This window comes from Carcharodon carcharias, chromosome 7, assembly GCF_017639515.1.
Source record: "Carcharodon carcharias isolate sCarCar2 chromosome 7, sCarCar2.pri, whole genome shotgun sequence".
In the NCBI taxonomy this organism is placed as follows: domain Eukaryota; kingdom Metazoa; phylum Chordata; class Chondrichthyes; order Lamniformes; family Lamnidae; genus Carcharodon; species Carcharodon carcharias.
Window position 1 is genome coordinate 167,541,073 of NC_054473.1, and position 21,114 is coordinate 167,562,186.

At 40.1% G+C, this 21,114-nt stretch overlaps 1 protein-coding gene across 2 annotated transcripts in view; it reads left to right on the top strand.

Moving 5' to 3' along the window:
• Window positions 1–21,114, top strand: part of cdh13 (cadherin 13, H-cadherin (heart)) — a 1,064,070-nt gene that overhangs the window by 364,663 nt on the left and 678,293 nt on the right. For both annotated transcript variants that reach the window (XM_041191002.1, XM_041191003.1), the window contains exon 4: window positions 12,096–12,212. In XM_041191002.1, coding sequence (XP_041046936.1) covers window positions 12,096–12,212 — 117 coding nt within the window. The remainder of the gene's footprint in view (window positions 1–12,095; window positions 12,213–21,114) is intronic.

Here is a 21,114-nt window from a genome sequence, read left to right on the forward strand (position 1 = left end):
TCTGTTTTTGTTTAGGAAACTTTTCAACCTCAACAGGCTGAGAGCCAAGACTAAGGTGACCCTCCAGCATATCCATGACTTACAATATGCCGATGACTGTGCAGTTGTGGCTCATACTGCACTCGACATTCAGACCACCCTCAACCTCTTCAATTTTACATACAAAAGGGTTGGTCTCTCACTCAACAGCAAGAGAAAAATCCAGCCCTCCCCTGTATAAGCACCTACATCCCCAGCTATTGTTATTGATAAGGAGACTTTAGAAGTTGCTGAACACTTCTCTTATCTCAGCAGCTACTTTTCTCAAAAGGTTGCCATCGTAGTGGGGATCCAGCACAGAATCATTTCTGCCAGCACAACCTTCCAAAAAGTGCACAAACGGATCTTTGACAACAGAGATCTCCATAACAGGATAAAGGCTTTAATCGACAATGCTGTTGTTTGTCACCATCCTTCTAAATGGCAGTGAAAATTACAACACCTACCAGAGGCACCTCCAGTCACTGGAGAATTTCCACCAGCAGCACCTCCTCAGGATACTCAAAGTTAACTGGGAAAAGAGATGAACAAACTCCAGAATCCTCATCAAAGTCAGTCCCTCCATGCAAAATCAGTTCTGCTGCTCTGGGCATCCAAGTGTCAAATAATTGGCCTCCGAAAGAAGTTCTCTTTTCACACTTAGAGATGGCACCCGATTTCAAGGAGGACAGAGGAAACCCTTAAGGATACTTGGTAGGCCACATTGGAAAGAGGGAAAATTGACATAAGTGTGTGGGAGGAGCTCATTACAAACCGTGCCCTATGGCAGCACTTCATCCAACAAGCTGCAACGCAGCCTGAAACTGATGGTATAAACTCTGGTGTGGATAAGTGACAAAAGCAGAATGAGGGAGAGCAGAGCCCATACCTGAGAATCCCCCTTCCTCAGCGCAGCTCTTGTCCTCTGCGCAAAGACCAGAATTGGCCTCTGCTCCAGGATTGGCCTGCTGAGTCACCTGAGGACACACAATACGTGAAGCCTGGCAGGCATCGTCCTTATTTTGAGGGACTGACAATGATGACAAAATCAAAAAATAATGGGCGCTTGCAAGAAAGGAACTGCAATAATCGTGTATGATTTTAATCTTCATGTAGATTTGACTAATCAAATTGTCAAAGGTCACCCTGAGGATGAGTACCCTGGAGGATATTCAGGACAGTTTCTTAGAACAATACATTCTGGAACCAACCACAGAATAGGCTGATTTAGACCTGATAATGCGTAATGAGACAGGATTAATTAATGATCTCATAGCTCAGGATGCTGCAGGCAAGAGTGATGATAGCATTTAGTTTGACAGTGAGAAACTTGGGTCTGAAACATAAATAAAGGTAATTACTGAGATATGAACACAGACTTGGCTACAATGCTCTGGGAAAATAGGCTAAAAGTCAAAATGATAGAGAAACTGTGGCAAGCACTTAAGGAGATATTTCATAAATTTCAACAAAGGTATATTCAATTGAGAAAGAAAGACTCTATGAGAAGGATGAACCATCCATGGCTAACTAAGGAAGTTAACAATGGTATTAAATTGAAAGAAAAGGTGTTCTATGCTGCGAAGATTAGTGGTAGGCCAGAAGATTGAGAACATTTTAGAAACCAGCAAAAGCTGACTAAAAACAAGGGGGAAATTAGAATATGAGAATAAACTAGCAAGAAGTATAAAAACAGGTAGTAAGAGTTTCTACAAGTATATAAAAGGAAGAGAGTAGCTAAAGTAAGTGTTAGCCCATTAGAAAGTGAGACTGGGGAATTTAATAATTGAAACAAAAGATAGCAAGGACTTTGAACAGAAGGCAGCTTACCACCACCTTTTCAAGGGCAATTAAGGATGGGCAATAAATGCTGGCCCAGCCAATGAGGCCCACATCCCATGAATGAATAAAAAAAAGTACTTTGTATCTGCTTTCACAGTAGAAGACACAAAAAGCATCCCAAGAATATTAGAAAATCAAAGGGCAAAAGGGAGGGAAGAACTTACAACAATTACTATCAGTAGATAGAAAGAGCTAGGTAAACTAATGGGACTAAAGGCTGACAAGTTCCCTGAGCCTGAAGGCCTGCAACCTAGGGACTGAAAAGAAGTGGCTGCAGAGATAGTATATGCATTAGTGTAATCTTCCAAACTTCCCTAGATTCTGGAATGGTCCCAGCAGATTGGAAAACCTCAAATGTAATGCCTCTATTCAAGAAAGGATTGAGATAGGAAACTATAGGCCAGTTAGTCTAATATCTGTAAGTGGGAAAATGCTGGAATCCATTATTAAGAAAGTAGTAGCAGGACATTTAAGAAATCATAATGCAAGCAGGCAGAGTCAACATCGTTCTATGAAAGGGAAATCATGTTTGACAAATTTATTAGTGTTCCTTGAGAATGTAACAAACAGGGTGGATAAATAAGAACCAGAAGATGTAGTGTATATGGAATTCCAAAAGGCATTTGATGATGTGCCACATAAAAGGTTATTACATAAGACAAAAGCTCATGGTGTTGTGGTAATATATTTACAGGGGTAGAAGTCTGGTTAGCTAACGAGAAAAAGAGTTTGGATACATGAGTTATTTTCAGGGAGGCAAACTGTAATAGAGTGCCACAGGGAACTTTGCTAGGGTCCCAACTATTTACAATCTATATTAATGACTTGGATGAAGTGTATTGTAGGCCAAATTTGCTGAAAATACAAAGATAGATCGGAGAGCAAGTTGTGAGGAAGATACAAAGAGCCTGCAGAGGGATATAGCTAGGTTAAGTGAGTGGGCAAAAACTTGGCAGATGGAATATAACGTGTGAAAATGTGAAGTTGTCCACTTTGGCAGGAAGGATAGAAAAACAGAATATTATTTAAATGGAGAGACTCCGCAGGGTGCTGCAGTACAGAGGGACCTCGTATATGATTCACAAAATGTTAGCATGCAGGTACAGCAAGTAATTGAGAAGGCAAATGGAATATTAGTCTTTATTGCAACCAGGATGGAATATGATAGTAGGGAAGTTGTGCTACAACTGTTCAGGGCGTTGTTGAGACTGCACCCAGAGGACTGCATATAGTTTTAGCCTCCTTATTAAGTGAGGGATTTATTTGCATTGGAGGCAGTTCAGAAAAGTTTCACTAGATTGATTCACCTTATTTCTCTATTTCCTTAGTTCTGATGAGGCATCATATGGACTCGAAATGTCAACTGTGTTCCTCTCCGCAGATGCTGTCAGACCTGCTGAATTTCTCCAGCAATTTTTGTTTTTGTTTCAGATTTCCAGCATCTGCAGTAATTTGCTTATATTACTAGATTGATTCCTGGGATGAAGAGGTTGTCTTATGAGAAAAGGTTGAGAAGTTGGGCCTATACTCATTGGAGTTTAGAGGAATGAGAGGTGAACTTATTGAAACATATAAGCTTCTGATGGGGCTCCTCCACACGGGGGAATCTAGAGTTAGGAGGCACAGTTTCAAAATAAGAGGTCTCCTATTTAAGGGGAAGGTAAGGAATGTCTTCTTTCACAGGGTCTTTAGTCTTTGGGATTCATTACCTCAGAGTATTGGAGGCAGTGTCACTGAATATATTCAAGGCTGAGTTAGACAGATTTTTGACTAACAAGGGTGTCAAGTGTTATGGGGGAGACAGGCAGGAAAATGGAGTTAAGGCAGCAATTAGATTAGCCATGATCTTACAGTATGGTGGAGCAGGCTCCAGGGACTGAATGACCTACTCCTCCTATTTCTTATGTTATGTCTTGCTCTTTGACCAAGCTTTTAGTCACCTGCCCTAATATCTCCTTATATGACTTACTCTCATATTTCATTTTATAATGTCCCAGTCAAGAACATTAGGATATTTTAATTGTTGTAAGTGCTGTATAAGTCTAGGTTGTTGTTTTAATAAATAATGTGTTCAATATATGATTTTTATCAGTGACTAGTGCAAGTTCAGACCACAAAATTCAAAATAATCCACGTTGGTTCAACCACTTACAGTTTGGGTTTGCTGTGGAATGGTACAATTTTCAATTGCAGGACATTCAAGCCAAATTGGAAACAAATTAGGAACAGAATTTTTCTCGTAATATTGAATTTGATGGCAGGTTTGATGTCACTTGGCTGTGTTCCAAAGTTCAGTGGATTACATCCGAACTTGGATTCTGGTTTATTGTACATGGAACAAGTAGACCTGCTGTCTTGAGCTCAATTCAAACCTATGTTGTCCTTACTGGATCAGTTCAGATTTAGAAATGATTTTGCAACTCACTCTTACACAGGCATTGTGACAGGAACTGAAGTGAATTTTTTGGGACTGTAAATAATTCTTCCTTAATGAGAAATTCTATACATAAAGGGAAATTTGGGAACTTTTCCTACGATAAATGTATGTCATTGTTGAAGAGCTGATGCAGAGTAAAGCTTTGCTAAATGGCAGAGAGAGTTGCAGGCTCTGCTCTATGGTAGTCTTAATGCATTTCTCAGAAGTGTTACTAAACACAATTTGGCACTGAACATATGGCGATCTTAGGGCAGAGTGGTTCAGAGAGGGAATTCCAGAGCTTTGGATCTTAGCAGTTGAAAGCACTGCCAGTAATGGTGAAGAGATTAAAATTGGGGGTGGTCAAGAAACCAAAATTGGCGGAACGCAGATATCACGGAGGCTTGCAGGGCTAAAGAATATTACCGATATAGGGAGGGGTGAAGCCATGAATGTATTTGTAAATGAGCATGAAAACTTTAAAATAACGGGCATTACTTAACCTGTAGGCCACTAAGCATAAGTACCACAATTCTTTTGTCATAGGCATCTCAAAAGATGCTCTGTGCACAGGTATATTAACAGGTGTGACAGTGGATCCAATGATTGTCAGAGAATAAAGTTTGCAAAGGCAGTTAAAATGCAAGAGGCAAGCAGTAATTCTATGAAAATAAAATCTCATTGATACCATGGTGGAGCAACAGAAATGTCACTGCACATTTTCTTTAATTTATTTGTTAGCTATAAAATAACAGAATTAGCAAATCTGCCATCAATAACACCAAATTAAAGTACACTAGTGCCTTAATACCCTTAGTGACTAAAAACAAATTATGATTTTGACACTAAGTACCTCCTGTCTCATAGGATTAACACACATCAGCAGAGCCAAATAATTACACCAGCTGAGCTAATAGTAAATCTTGTTTGAGCACACAAAAATGGTTGCTCTATTGGAAGTTATAACATTGCATTTTAAAACTGTCAGTCAAAAATCTTTTCAAATTTGTTTCTCAACTGTGGAGAAATCCAAGCAGAGCTTGCAAGTTTTGGCAGATATCAACAGTGAAACTGTTTAATATGAAACTACTTAAGTACTCATATTTATTAACTGTTACTGGCAAGACCCTTATCATTAGAGTTGTAGGAGCAACGTATCTAAGTTTTTATCTGTCACAATCATTCTTAGATAAGTGAGGGCCAGCTACTGCAAGAGCAAGCAAACATGACCACCATCTTAATTTCTGCTGCAAGCAATTGGGGCATGAACCAGGTGACAGAGCATTTAAAATCGTCTTGGAGACTTACATGCCAATATCTCACTCCTTTCCAACCATCATCAATTTTAACCTGCATCTTGACCAAACTTGAGAGATGTCACGGGAAACTGGTGCCATCCTTTAACTATGCAGATCAGGCTCTGATGACCACATCTGGGCCCAACTGCTATTTTGAAAAGTACCTGAACAGGGAAGCTGCTGTTTTTTTTTGCAGGAGTAATGAGCAGGGACAGAAATTGCTCAGAGAGGTAAGTCTTTAAGCTTTTATTTTACTTTCCTTTTAAGGCTAGGAAAACCAGGAATGCTCCTCTGGGCCCCACTCAGAAAATTATGAGGGACAATTATAAATCTTAACTCCACTGCTTGAGAGTAAAATTGGTTGGACTGCAAAACCATTGGCAGCAGCCAATTCTGTCAGGTTCCCACCAGATGAATGAGGTTAAAATTGTCCTGTGAGTCTCCTCTGTCCCACACACCTGTGCCCCTCCAACTCTCTCCTTACCTGAGTGCACTGCTTTTGACCACAGCAATGGCAATTTTCTGCCTGCCATCCAGCTTTCAATTTCCATCAGTTTCATGCACGCAAATGACCAGGGACATGTGGATGAGGCCCGGCTGTTAAACTTGCCTGGGCCTCACCTTATTGAGGTCTTAGACAGTTTGCCATCCATCTCAGTCTCTGCCTACCTGATTTGTACCTTAAATTAAAATTTGACTGATGTGTCGCTTTACAACTGTGGTCTTACACTCTTTGTACAATGGAACCTATAATTATACTAATTTTATTTTGGTACTTCTAAATTATCATTTATTGTCCAAGATATCTTGTGTTTACTCCCCCTTTCCAATCTCTCCAATTGTTGGCAGTCAGGTTTTAAAAAAATCTCTTCTTAGGAAGCTAATTGGATTGAAAACTGACTTAGCAAAAGAAAGAAGGAAGTTGGGATACATTTTTAAAAGTCCTACCCAGAGTGTCATGCCTAATGGAATTAGGCAAGTAGAATTTGTACTTCCTTTTCCTATACCATTCATAAAGTGTGGATGGCAGTTACTGTATTGTTCCAAAATTTGCTAATGACAGCAAGCTATACGAACATATGAAACAGGAGCAGATGTAGGCCATTCTTTCCCTCAAGCCTAGTCCGCAGTTCAATAGGATCATGGCTACTCCACAGTTCAATAGGATCATGGCTGATCTGTTTGTGTTTCAAATTCCACATTCCCATCTACACCTGATAACCTTTGATTCCCTTGCTTAACAAGAATCTATCTACCTCCGCCTTAGAAATATTCAATGACCCCGCCTCCATCGCCTTCTGAGGCAGAGAGTTCCAAAGTTGAAGAACCCTCAGAGAAAAAAATTCTCAGCTCTGTCCTAAAAAAGGTGTCCCCTAATTTTAAAACAGTGTCCCCTAGTTCTGGACTCACCCAGCAGAGGAAACATCCTTTCTACATCCACCTCGTCGAGACTGTTCAGAATCTTATATATTTCAATCAAGTCATCTTTCACCTTCCTAAACTCCAGTGGAAGCAAGCCTGTCCAACCTTTCCTCATAAGACAAATCGCCCATTCCAGGTATCAATCTAGTAAACCTCCTCCAAACCACCTCCAATGCATTTACATCCTTCCTTAAATAAGGAGACCAAAACTACACACAGTGTTCGAGATGCAGTCTCACCAATGCCCTGTATAATTGAAGTATAACATCCTTACTTTTATGCAAAAACAGAAAATGCTGGAAAAACTCAGCAGGCCTAGCAACATCTGTGGAGAGAGAAACAGAGTTAACGTTTCAAGTCTGTATAACCTGTTTTGAGAAAGGGTCATATGGACTCGAAACGTTAATTCTGTTTCTCTCTCCTCAGATGCTGCTAGACCTGCTGAGCTTTTCCAGCATTTTCTGTTTTTGTTTCAGATTTCCAGCATCTGCAGTATTTTGCTTTTATCCTTATTTTTATGTTTAATTCCTTTTGTAATAAAGGATAGTATTCCATTAGCCTTCTTAATTACTTGCTGTACCTGCAAACTAACTTTTTGTGACTCATGTACTAGAACACCTAGATCCCTCTGCACTTCTGAATTCTGCAGCCATTCATTGTTTAAGTAATACTCTGCTTTTTAATTCTCCCTACCAAAGTGAACAAATTAACATTTTCCCACATTATATTCCATCTGCCAGATTTTTGCCCGTTCACTGAACCTATCTATGTGCATCTGCAACCTCCTTATGACCTCATCACAACATATTTTCCTACCTATCTTTCTGTCATCTACAAATTTAGCAACCATGCCCTCACTCCCCTCATCTAAGTCATTGATGTCAATTGTAAAAAGTTGAGGCCCCAATATAGACCCTTGCAGGACTTCACTCATCACATCCTGCCAATCAGAAAGAGACCCATTATGCATACTCTCTGTTTTCTAAAAGCCAACCAATCGTCTATCCATGCTAATATGTTACCCCCTATACCATGAGCTTTCATTGTCCAAGATAATCTTTGTGGCACCTTATCACATGCCTTCAGGAAATCCAAGTACAGAATGTCTAGCAGCTCCCCTTTATCCACAGCACCTGTTAATCCTTCAAAGAACTCCAGTAAATTGGTTAATCACGATTTCCCTTTCACAAAGCCATGCTGACTCTTCTTGATTACCTTGAGTTTTTCTTAGTGTCCATCTATAACCTCCTTAATGATTGATTCTAACACCTTCCCCATGACAGACATCAAGCTAATTGGCCTATAGCTTCTTGTTTTCTGACTCCCTCCCTTCTTGAATAAAGGGATTATATTTTCTACTTTTCAGCCTGATGGAACTTTTCCAGAATCTAATGAAATTTGGGAAATTAACATCAACACATCTACTACCTCATTTGCCTCCTCTTTTGACCTTAGGATGAAATCCATCATGACCTGGAGACATGTCAGTTGCAGCTCCATCAATTTGCACAGTGCAACTTCCTGGTGATTGTAATTTCACCAAGTTCCTCTCTCCCAACCATCTGTGGCCATGTTATAAATAGAGAGATTAATAACACTGAAAGGTATCTAAACCGATTAGAGGTGTGAACCAAAGAATGGAAGCTGCAGGTTACTGTATGTAAATGTAAGTTTATGTATATTTGAACCTCAAACACACTTGAACAATGAAGAGTACATTTGCAAAGCTGGAAAATGAAAGGGGTATGTTTTAACAGCCAAAAACTTAGCACACAGGTAAAGATTTTGAACAATGTTAGTCCTCAACTTAGAGACATCTCAAGGAAATCATAAAGGCTTGATGGTCCTTTCTTGTTCTACACTCACTTAAGTTCAATCCCTTTTTAAAAACAACCTATGGATGGATTTCCTTTTGTTAATCACATACATTGCAATTGTATATTTTTACAGATTTGAAAAGAAAAATCTATCATTATGGGCAACAATTTCCCCCTGTCGGTAGTGGGGGGGAGGGGGGATGGAATGCGGGAGTGGGTGCGAGTGGGCAGGCTCCCGATCAGCGCCGCAAGTTGGGGGCACGTTGCCATTTTACGTGGGCGGGCTATGCGCTCCCTGTTCGAATGGGGGGGGCGGGGAGCGGTGTGGCGGGGGGATTCCCTCAGCTGGGAGTGCGCTCTTTCGAGCATGCGCATAAAAAAGCGCACAGATCGCCCTGAAGCAAAGTGCTGCCTCAGGGAGATCGGCTCCGATTTAAAACTTTGAATAAAGATTAGAAAAAAAATTTCCTTGCCGTGTCCCCTCATGTGACACTGTCACATGAGTTGGGACATGTCCATAACTTTTATTATAAAATATTCTGCATTTTTAAAATCACTCATGAAACCTCATCCCGCCCATGGATGAGGTTTCATGTTTCTTCACAAGCCCGCCTGGGCTCCCGGCCTGCCCACCAACCTTAAGATTGGACGGGCGGGTCCATTAATGAGTTCAATTGTATTTTTAGTAGCCTTAATAGGCCGTTGAAAGGCCAGCTGCGTGCCCGCCGAACTGACAATCTAAATGACGTGAGGTGACATCTGGACGCGCGCCCGACTTCATGCTGCGCCATTTTACGCATCAGCGAGCGGGCCCTGCCCCCACTCGCCAACCGGAAGATGCTGGCCTATTTTTCTAGTGCGATGAGAGCAACTTACCATTTCCTTAAAATCAATGATTTTGCTACACATAGAATATCTGTCTATGATTGTGGCTAAAAATATTAATTGGTAAGAAACTATAATTGTAGTCCAGGTTTTATAGGCAACACAGAATCTTTCTATGATCTAGGTTACCATATTCTTTAATATTGTCCTTTCCTGGTGCCATAAATTTAATTCTTTCTTGTGCATTGTGAGCTGTGTGCATGAATTCATCTTAAAGAAACAACTCTTGTTCCCAGAACAGTATTCCAATATAAGCCCTGTTTTGTACTTGATTTTTTTGCAGCAAATTTACTCTGATTTCAAAATTTTAATGCAACAACGGCACAAATGCAGAAGCTAAGTTAACACTAAAGTAAAAAGTTCTAATTACGATGTAAAATCTCTCATAACATGTCATTACCAACATCTAACAAATAATTGCATGTATTATTTTGCATCCTGAAACTGCTGTCCTCTGTGATAATGTTTTACATGGTTAACAACATAATGGCATAGCAACTACCTACAGAAAAGCTAAAAGAAACATATTAATGCAACTGTAATATGCATCGACAGCTGTGTTCTTTTTGCCTGGGAGATTCACACTACGTGTGTTATGGGACAAATAGATAATAAACTAACTTGTCATTGAAAGCATTGTCGTCTTCATTATTACCAATGATAGCTTTCCTGTCAAATAATCAGAGGGCTGTAAATTCAAGTGTCACTCCTGAGTTTAAGAACATTATCTGGATGACATCATAGCGCAGTTCTAAGGCAGAACATCACCTTAGAGGTGCCATCTTTTAGATGAGACATTTGTTCAAGATCCCGTCTGGTCCCTCAGGTGGATAGAAAAGATACATTTTGAAAAAAAGCAGGAGAGTTCTCCTGATGCCTTGTCCAAAATTTAACCCTTAGCAAAGATCACTAAAACATATCATCTTGTGATTTATCTCACTGCTGTTTGTGTGAGATTTTGCTGCATACATTACAACAGTGGCTAGGCTACATTGTTTGCTGTGAGGGGCTTTGCGATGTCCTGAGGACATAGAAGGCAGCGTGCAAGTGGGAATTCATTTACTGTACCTTTCATATAGGAACCACTTATTATTTGCTATATTCATTTTCTACCCAAGGATGTTTCATTCCTAGATAACATGGTTCAGTAAACTAGTGGAATAGTTTTTGAAAAGACAAAACTAATTTCATTGCTTTTATTGAGTATATACTCTAGAAAGGAAGAGCTTGCAAAACTTTGGTAAACCTATGAGGCTATAGAAACTGAGAGCACAAGAAATGTTGGATGAGTTGGGGGGCAGAAGGACAATTGAGAGCTAATACATGTACAGAGATAAAAGGGAGTGATGGTACTAACAAACAAATACAGAGGCAAGGACAATGAGGAAATCAGGTCTTTCTGCATCTGCAGGAAGGAAAGACAAGTTCACATTTAAGGTATAAGACCCCTCCTAGTTCTAAGGTAGGGTTCTACATTTGGAAAGTGAGCCTGACTTATCTCAGCACAGTTGCTGAATGACCTGTTTTCTGTTACTCTTTCAGTAATGTTTAGACAATGTCAAAGGTCAGTTTTTAAAAACCTGCTGTTTGAAAAGAAAATTGAGGGATGCATGATCAAAATCTTTAACTTATTAGTAAGGTATAATACAAATGGAACATTGATTCACAAACTGCAATTGTACAGGACCATAATTTACAGATTGTTTTACCCACTGACTGTTATACATTGAAATTGAAAGAAAAATGCAGATAAATTGTTGGTTTATATTCACTTCAAGTCTTGACTAAATGTCTTCGGATGTCCTCAACCCTTTCCCCCAAATAAGGGTTTGAATGTTAACATCATTTTTTAATGCTTGTTAATAATTTGTATCTTTGTGATTACCCAGTTATCTCTGGGCTGCAACATTGGGCTTAGAGACTGCTGCACTTTGCCAGCACCAGATGTCTGCGTTACTTGTTTATTAGAAATTAATTCATTGAAATGAAAGACCTAATTAGTTTGATACACAGTCACTGCTGAAATATGAGCCTTTAACACTCATTAAATAACCCATATAATTCATTGCTAAACTTGGCAGCATATTGTGTTATTTACAGATGTTATGTACAGGCAAAACTGTTAAAATCAGTGTAATAGTAAACTGCATTAGCAAAATGCTGGAACATTCTCCAATACTGGCTGTTTCATCTCCACTTTTTTTCTCAAGTTTCTTATTGTCTGATGTGAAAAGTTTACAGTTATGCACTCATGATTCAAACAGCACCACTGCACTGTCATAAGCAGCTGACAATATTTCTGATTGTAGTTTTATAGAAAAGATGCTGTGTTTCAAATCTTTGATACATATATACGTATTAAAAATCATTTTTAATGTTTGCCCTTTCTATCTGAAGGAGGCTGTGAAGATGGGAAACACCTCTATTCTCCACAGAAGGAAAAGATCGTTGATAGCTCCTCCCATTTCGTTCCCTGAGAATCAAAGAGGACCATTCCCCAAAGTCATTGGACGGGTAAGAATTATTGCAATTGGTTTATTTTGCTGATTTATAATTATCCATCTATTCAGTGAACAGGTAGCCCAATTAAGTTTAAGCAGATTAAGTTTACGTTGAACATGACCATATCACTATTTTGAATTCATGGGGTAGAAACTGATAAATGCATAGATTCGAGTGTGAACCAAGCAGCACCAAGGACTGCCACACTAAACCTGACAAACAAAAAGACCACATCAACTTGACCCTCTTGCGTCTTTGGGGAGCGAGCAGTATGCTGGGAGCATTAGTCCAATTGGGCCTAACCTCTCTTGAGTTCAGAAGAATGAGAGGTGATCTCATTGCAACATGCAAGACCTTGATAGGGCTTGGCAGGATAGGCACTGAGGGATTGTTTCTCCTTTCGGGAATCTAGAATACAAGAGCGCAGTCTCAGGTTAAAGGGCCGATCATTTAGTGATCGATTGTTGTAGACTGACATATTCCTGATGTACAGGATCACATAATGATGGATGTGCTGGGGCAGCCAAGGCAAAGGCTCAATAGGGAAAGGTCACTGTCTAAGATCCTTCTGCCATGGCATACCAAGAGACTGGAAACTGTGTAAAACCTCGCTGGCTATATGACTAGTGAATGTTTGACATGAAATGTAATTGTGTGTGGTAAATAGTAAACTGTAGCAGCAAGTGTAGTGAGGCACCTCATATCATATCTTGAAAGAAAACTGACCTGCTGAACTGTTATGTTCTGTACTTTTACAAATTTTATGAATAAAACATATTTTTATAAGGGGATAATTATTTAGGACTGGATGAGGAGAAATTTCTTCACTAGGAGGGTTGTGAATCATTGGAATTCTTTACCGGAGAGGTGTGTGGATGCTCCATCATTCAATATATTTAAGGCTGAGACAGATTATTTTATCGCTCAGTGAATCAAGGGGTATGGGGAGCGGGCAGGAAAATGGAGGTGAGGCAGAAAATCAGCCTTGAATGTAACAAATGATGAAGCAGGCTCAAGGGGCCATATGATCGTCTACTACTTCTATTCTTAATGCCTTTTATTCTTATCTTTTTATGGTCTTAAGAGGCAATGCCTGATGCAGGTGAAAGTTAGTTTCATGGAAGCTGATGAAGTCTCATAGCAGGTCCTGGGAGGGGAGGAGACCGAGAAGCTGGGCAGTGGCTGGCAGTTGTCAGACATGATCCAGTTTAACAAAGAGGTTTGAAGTGGGTGTTAGCTCAGCTATTTTCATAGGCAAAGTCTGGTATTCGTTTCAGGCAGAGGCCTACCGGTAAAGCAACACACGCAGCCCTGCGTGTTTTGGTCACATGCTTTCATTGATAAACATTGGTAGGTTGTGGATCTTATTTCCTGCCCAAAAAATGGGCAAAAGCTAGATCAAACTTCGACCGCTCCTTCCATCTCTCCTAAAGCTACAATGGCCACAAAGAATTTGAACAATTGAACCAAATAGATAAGGTATTTGCATCTGTCGAAACAAGTACATTTGCGAAAATTCAAAATTCAAATAATGTTGATGAAAAGGATATTTAGTTTGATAATTTTCTTGACGTTGATGGTGATTACCAGTGTTATATAATGTATTTGTACTTCAGCACCAGTCATTAAGCTTTTTTTATTCATTCAAGAGATGTGAGCTTCGCTGGCTAGGCCAGCATTTATTGCCCATCCCTAATTGCCCTTGAGAAGGTGGTGGTGAGCTGCCTTCTTGAACCGCTGCTGTCCATATGGTGTAGGTAAAGCCACGGTGTTGTTAGGAAGGGAGTTCCAGAGTTTTGACCCAGTGACAGTGAAGGAATGGCGATATATTTCCAAGTCAGGATGGTGAGTGACTTGGAGAGGATCTTCCAGGTGATTGTGGTCCCATCAATCTGCTGCCCTTGTCCTTCTAGATGGTAGTGCTCGTGGGTTATGGAAGGTGTTGTCTAAGGAGCCTTGGTGAGTTTCTGCAGTGCATCTTGTAGATGGTACACACTGCTGCTACTGTGCACCGGTGGTGGAGAGAGTGAAGTTTTGTGGATGGGGTGCCAACCAAGTGGGCTGCTTTGCCCTGGATGCTGTCAAGCTTCTTCAGTATTGCTGGAGCTGCACTCATCCAGGCAAGTAGAGAGTATTCCATCACAACTTGGTCTTGAGGCCTGTTATACAGCTTGTCCAATCAAAGTCAACAGAAGAGAAAATGATAAAAACAAAAGACTGCGGATGCTGGAAATCCAAAACAAAAACAGAATTACCTGGAAAAACTCAGCAGGTCTGGCAGCATCGGCGGAGAAGAAGAGTTGACGTTTTGAGTCCTCATGACCCTTCGACAGAACAGATTGTCGAAGGGTCACGAGGACTCGAAACGTCAACTCTTTTCTTCCCCGCCGATGCTGCCAGACCTGCTGAGTTTTTCCAGGTAATTCTGTTTTTGAGGAGAAAATGAGCCTGAGGATTTAATGGGTGGATTATCCACAATGCCAAGTTTACCATCCATTGTTAGAGATTCAAATGTACCCAACAATCCGAATAATTCAGGTTCACAAATGTCTATGCTATATTATATGGATAGGCCCATTGATTACATATCCTATTGCATTGGCCACAAGTTTGTTTCCATCTGTCCTGCTATTATTTAGGTTGTAAAATACTCAGTTGGTTACTTACGAGTGAGGAATATTTTCTACTAGTGCTGTTTCCAGAAAAATTTTCAGCATGTCCTTCTAAGATTTTCCCTCCCCAAATTACTAAGCATTCAGTTTGTTCTGTAGTGTTGCTCTCATTCACTGCTCAGGCTATCATTCAGTCTTTTTGAGATCTTGGTACATGCTTTGCATAAAGCTGGAGTTTACAGACAAAAAGCTTCTGCTGCTGAAGTGAATTTATGCATCTGCTTAATTCAGCATTTTATTTACATATCAGATTGTGTGTGATTTTAAAAGAAAGAAATGCATTATCAAAGATGTGCTTCAGCACTTACTGAAATAGATCAGTTTACAAACCAATTAACAACACTTTGCATTTATGTAGCACTTTTAATGCAGAATAACATTCCAATGCACCTCATGGAGATGTGAAAAAAGATGCATGCTGAGCCAAAGGAGGAGCGATAAGGAAGGGTAAAGAAAAATTTAGTAAAGTGATGGGTTTTAAGGAAGGTTTAAGAACAGGAACGGGCAACAGTGGTAGACCTTTCAACCCTTTGAGCCTGTTCGGTTAACTGGTTAGATCATGGCTGGTCTGCACCTCAACTCCTTTTACCTATCAAATTCCTTTATCCTTTTAAACACCTCAATTAGATCATCCCTCAACCTTCTAAATTCAAGAGAGTACAAACCGCATTTATGAATCCTGCCTTCATAATTTAACTATGGTGTCATCCTGTGCTGTATACCTGCCAAGGGAATTATATATTTCCACCGTTTGTCTGGTATACGGTGCAGTATACCAGATAGGTCTTATCATGGGTCTGTGCAATTGAAGCATGCTTTTCCATTTATTTAAAATTCTAACCTCCTTGAGGTGAACATTCCATTTTTTTTTATTATCTTTTACCAGCTTTGAGATTTGTGTTCATGGAAACCTGAGCCCCTTTGCTTCTCCACAACTCCTAAGTCGGAAGAACACAAGGAATAGGAACAGGAGTAGACCATAGGGCCTGGCAAACCTGCTCCACCATCCAATATGATTGTGGCTGATCTTGGGCTGCAATTCCATTTTCCCACCTGCTTCCCATATCCCATGATTCCCTGAGAGACCAAATATCTGCCTATCCCAGCCTTAAATGTATTCAATGATGCAGCAACCATAAGCCTCTAGGGTAGAGAATTTCAAAGGTTCACAACCCTCATCTCAGTCCTAAACCATCAGCGCCTTATCTTCAGACTGTACCCCCACTTTTTAGATTCCCGACCAGTGGAAATAATCTCTGTGTCTCTACAGAGTTTTGTAGGTTTCAATGAGATCGCCTCCCATTCTTCTAAACTCCAGAGAACATAAGTCCAATTTACTCAGCCTCTCATCACAGAACCAACCATTCATCCCAGGGACCAACCTATTGAACCTTCGCTATACCACCTCCAATGCAAACATATCCTTTCTTAAATGTGCAGACCAAAACCGCATACAGTACTCCAGGTGTTATCTCACCAAAACCCTGTTCTACTGTAGCAAGACTTCTTCATTCTTGCACTCCAGTCCCCATGCAATTGGGCCAACATGCCATTTGCCTTCCTAATTGGTTGCTGCACCGCTTTCTGTTTTCTTGTACAAACACACCTAAGTCTCTTTGAACATCAACAGTTACAAGTTTCACACCTTTTAAAAATATTCTACTTTTCTATCCTTACAACTGAAGTGAATAACTTCACACTTCCCTACATTATACTCCACCTGCTCTCTTGTTGCCCACTCACATAAACCTATATCTCTTTGCAGCCTCCCTGTGCCCTCCCCAAAGCTTACCTTTCCACCTAGCTTGGCATCATCAGCAAACTTTGATACATCACTCTCCATCTCTTCATCTAAGTTATTAACATAGATTGTAAATAGCTGAAGCCCCAGCACTGATGCTTGCATGACTCTAATATTCACTGCCTGCCAACTTGAAAAAGCCCCATCTCTGCCCACTCTCTGCTTTCTATCCATTAACCAATCCCCTATCATTGCTATTATTACCCCCAATTCCATGAGCCCCTGTTTGCCTACTTAGCTTATGTGTGGCACATTATCGAAGTCTCTCACCATTGAGAAAATATTCTGATTTGTCTTCATTAGATCCAAAGCAATGACTTTAAAGAAGGAGATGGAAAGACAGAACGACTTAATGAGGAAATGGGACTGATGTGGCTAAACACGGGTCCTCAAATGGTGGGGCATGACAAGAGGGATGATGTCTAAATGAATGTTGGCAAATGTATTAATTCATTGTGTACTGCATGTTACAATTTATTGACATAATTTTGTGTCAAAATCTTTCTCCCCATCTTAATTTCTACCCCATTTTCTGAATGCCAGCGTATGGTTCCATGTACCACCAGCAAACTATCCAAATGGTGATCCTTCACGTGTGGCCTCTAGAAAGTCAGCACCAGCAGGCTGATTCAAGGGAGAGGGGCATCACTGCCTAGGCTAAACCTGTCCCTGTGGAAGGGGAAAATGTTCCTCTCTGAGTTTTCAGTAACAAGATTTATAAAGAACATGCTCCTGATCTTGGTAAATATAATGCACAGAGGAAATCTCCCTTCCAAACCCTGAAATCCGCTGAACTTCACCTTCCAAAAGGGCACGTTGGACAGTGATCAGGAGCAGCAGCCAACCTGGCTAGCCAAAGTGACAGAGGTCAATTGTAAAATCTTTATCATTGCCAGCCGGTGATCAGCTTTGCACAAGTTGTAGTTTAGTTATATGGAGAAAGAGATCCTAACATTCGGTTTCATACTAGGCTATCCTCTTGTCAATTAAGAGGGGGTGAACTGTCATTTTCAATTCTCTGACCACAATAGGTGCAAAAGAAGATTAATGCTATAATAGTCAAGTAGGCTTTCAACGTGTCGCCCACATGGAAAACTGCTGATCGACTGCTCATTATAGAAACTGCTTAATTTCCATCTCCATTGAAAATGTGCTCCCACTTCTTTGCAATTGGTCTCAAATAATATCTTCTGTTTAATCAGAGCATAGTATTATTGTAGTGCAAGTTAGGAATGATCAGTGTCACAGTTTCAAATCCATTCAGTATAAAAGCCATTGTGGCATTCTTTTATGGCTTCCTGGTTTAAAGCAGTTTCAAAACGAAGCATAGAAGGGGCAATCATAGTGATTGAAAAATGCTTCACTTCAAGAATAGCAGAATTCACTTTACGAGATGGATTTTGCATTATTGCTCTCTGAATAATATTGCATTTAAGATAAGATGAAGCAGAACAAAAGCAATTTGCCTGCTATTTTATTGGTGTTTGAACTTTGAGCCATGCATTGATGCTACTGTTTGTATTTTATTTACTTATTGTTCATTCTGAAAAGTGGAAAATGATTGCACCAGTTTGTGATGCTCCAAAGGATAGTAGTGCTGAACCTATCACTCAGTAGTTGCTTTAACTTGGAATTACTGTTTGGAGTCTTTGCACAATTGCACCCCTTTTCGGATGGGAGTGAAATGCACTTTCACAGTATTTACACTTCCTCGCTTGATTCAGTTCAAGCACTCACGGGTGGTATTAAGATGCCAGCTTAATGTATGTGTCATAATTGTAGTTTTGGGAAATATAGGACTTTAGCTTTAAGAATAATCCTGTGTTGTAAGATCACATGATCTGTGTAAACCAATGTGTTAACAGCATGGGGAACCTCCACATGAGCACCCTTCTTTAGCTATGGAGCTTGGTGCACATGTGTAGTTGCTGCTGTTGCTGGCTTGTAAATAAAGTTAAATGTTTCCACTAAGAAAAGTTGCCTGAAGATCAAATCTGTAACAAACTGGTGATGAGGATAAATCCGATTCGGTGCTGTACATCACCCAGTGATTATAAGAAGCTAAGTTCATTAAAAATAAAAGATGATGTACTCATCTGAAATGCCATAGTTTGGCAGAATCAAACCCATTAGCTAGCCACAGACAATTGCTCTCAATATATGGAATGTCTTGCGTTCTCCTTTCAAACAAACAAAATCACAGGGGAGGAAAAATGGAGAGCAATTCTCCTGAGTATTTGTGGGTGCAAGACCTACAGTTTAATTCAAGGCTTGATGGCCCCCAGTGCTCAGATTCGAAGTGAATTAGTAGACCTCGTTAAGGGACATTTTCAAGCCAAGCCCTCGGTTACAATACCGAGGTTCAGGTTGAATTCACGGAATAGAGACAAAATTAAAACAACTAATGGAATATTGTGATTTTGGTGAAACCCTGAAGACATGCTCAGAGATCATTTAGGATGTGGCATGCAGGAAGACACTATTCAGCAAATTTGCTAGCTGAAGTGAATCTTAAGAAATTTAAGAAAGCATTAGAAATAGTGCTTGTGATGGAAAGTGCTGTAAGGAATTCACAAGCAATTCAAGGGGCGCAAAATGGTGCCATTCTCCTAGGCGGTGGGGAATGGTCAGCCGAAAGTGGCGGGAAAAGCTAGGATTCTTCCAAGAAATGGAAGCAGCCCCGCTAACCGAAAAATGAGAGGAAACAGCTTAGCAGCTAAATCGAAAAATAACTTGCATCAACGTGGAAACAATCAGTCATCTAGTGATTGGCAGTTTAAAAAAGTAGAATGTTATTTTTGTCACAGAAGTGGACACACAATGAGATCTTCAAACAGCAAACAAAGCCCAATGAAGTCTATATGTAGAAGAGCCAGAAACAACCAATTCTGACATTTATTCATTATTCAACATGAAAGTTGGGAAGACAGAGCCAATATTTGTTACATGCAAATGAATGGTAAATCCTTAAAAATGGAAGTAGACAAGGGTACTTCTACCATTGTAATAGGAGAACACATTTTCAGATATTTAAACAATTAAATTTAGAACAGACACCTGCCAAGTTGAAAACATACACAGGTGAAGAAATCCAAATAAAAGGTATCACCAGAGCAACTGTTCATTATAGACACCAATCGGCACAACTACCAGTGATGGTGGTAGAAGGTAGAAGGGCCAAGCCTTCTAGGGTGTGATTTGGTTGAAGGACATTAAATTAAATTGGTCTGAAATCTTCCAGTTGCAAACAGGTGGACTACCCCATCTTCAAGGATGAACTGGGAAAAATCCAAGGCCCACAGACCAAGAGGTACCACCATATGCTATGACAGGATTCAAACCCGGGCCTCCTGGGTCTCTGGATTACTAGTCCAGTGACAATATCACTATGCCATTGCCTCTCCCTCCCCCCCCACAGTGTAAATATTGTAATGTCATGAGACAAATATCCTTGTAAATACAAAATGTACAGAAAAGTTAAAGGGGAGGAATGTAGTAATTATAGTTTTGGGAAATGTAGGACTGTAGCTCTGAAAATAATCTTGGGTTGTAAGATCACATGATCTGTGTACACCAATGTGTTAGCAGCACGGAGAACCTCTACAAGCGAGTTCTTCTTTAGCAATGGAGCTTGATGCACATGTGTAGTTGCTGCTGCTGTCTTGTGAATAAATTTAAATGTTTCCGCGAAGACAAGTTGTCTGAAGATCAATCTAAAACAGTACGCTTTTCTTTTAGTGCAGCAATGACAGTAGATTCTCATTAGGCAATTTGTACTTGCCTGGTTCACAAATAAACCCTGCACATTACACTATTCTAGAAGTTGGGAGGCAACACAATTATGAAGACATTGGGAGCTGAAGAGGAGAAAATCCAAAGATGGAATTGGTAGTTGCTGTTCATGCAACTCTTTGCATAATTGATTTTGAGACTTCCAGATGTACTGTACGTATAAAAAACCTGATCACATTTTACAAAAGCATCCCTCCCGGGATTGGGATGGACTTGCACTTCTGCCAGTTATAATGTTTGCAAGCAGGAAAGGAATCCTGCATCTCAAAAATGTAAGTATAACAATAAGTGAAGATTGCAGGGTCCTTCATGATTGAAGTGATTCATGCCTTGTACATATCTACCAGATTGTCCTGATTGCCCAATATGAGAGAGAGGTTTATCCATAATTCCCTTTCAGGCAAGTCTAATGCAGAGTGAAATAATAATAAACAATGCTGGAAGCTCTCAACAGGTCAGGTAATATCTGTGGAGAGGAGCATTAGTGTTTCAGGTTGATGACTGTTAACCCCTCCACAGATGCTTTGCATGACCTACTCAAGGTTTCCAGCATTTTCTGTTTTTATTTCAGGTTTTGCTTTTTTGATACAGCATTAGTTCTATTTTTGTCATATGCTTTTGACTGAATCTTATCTGGTTTAGTAAGGGT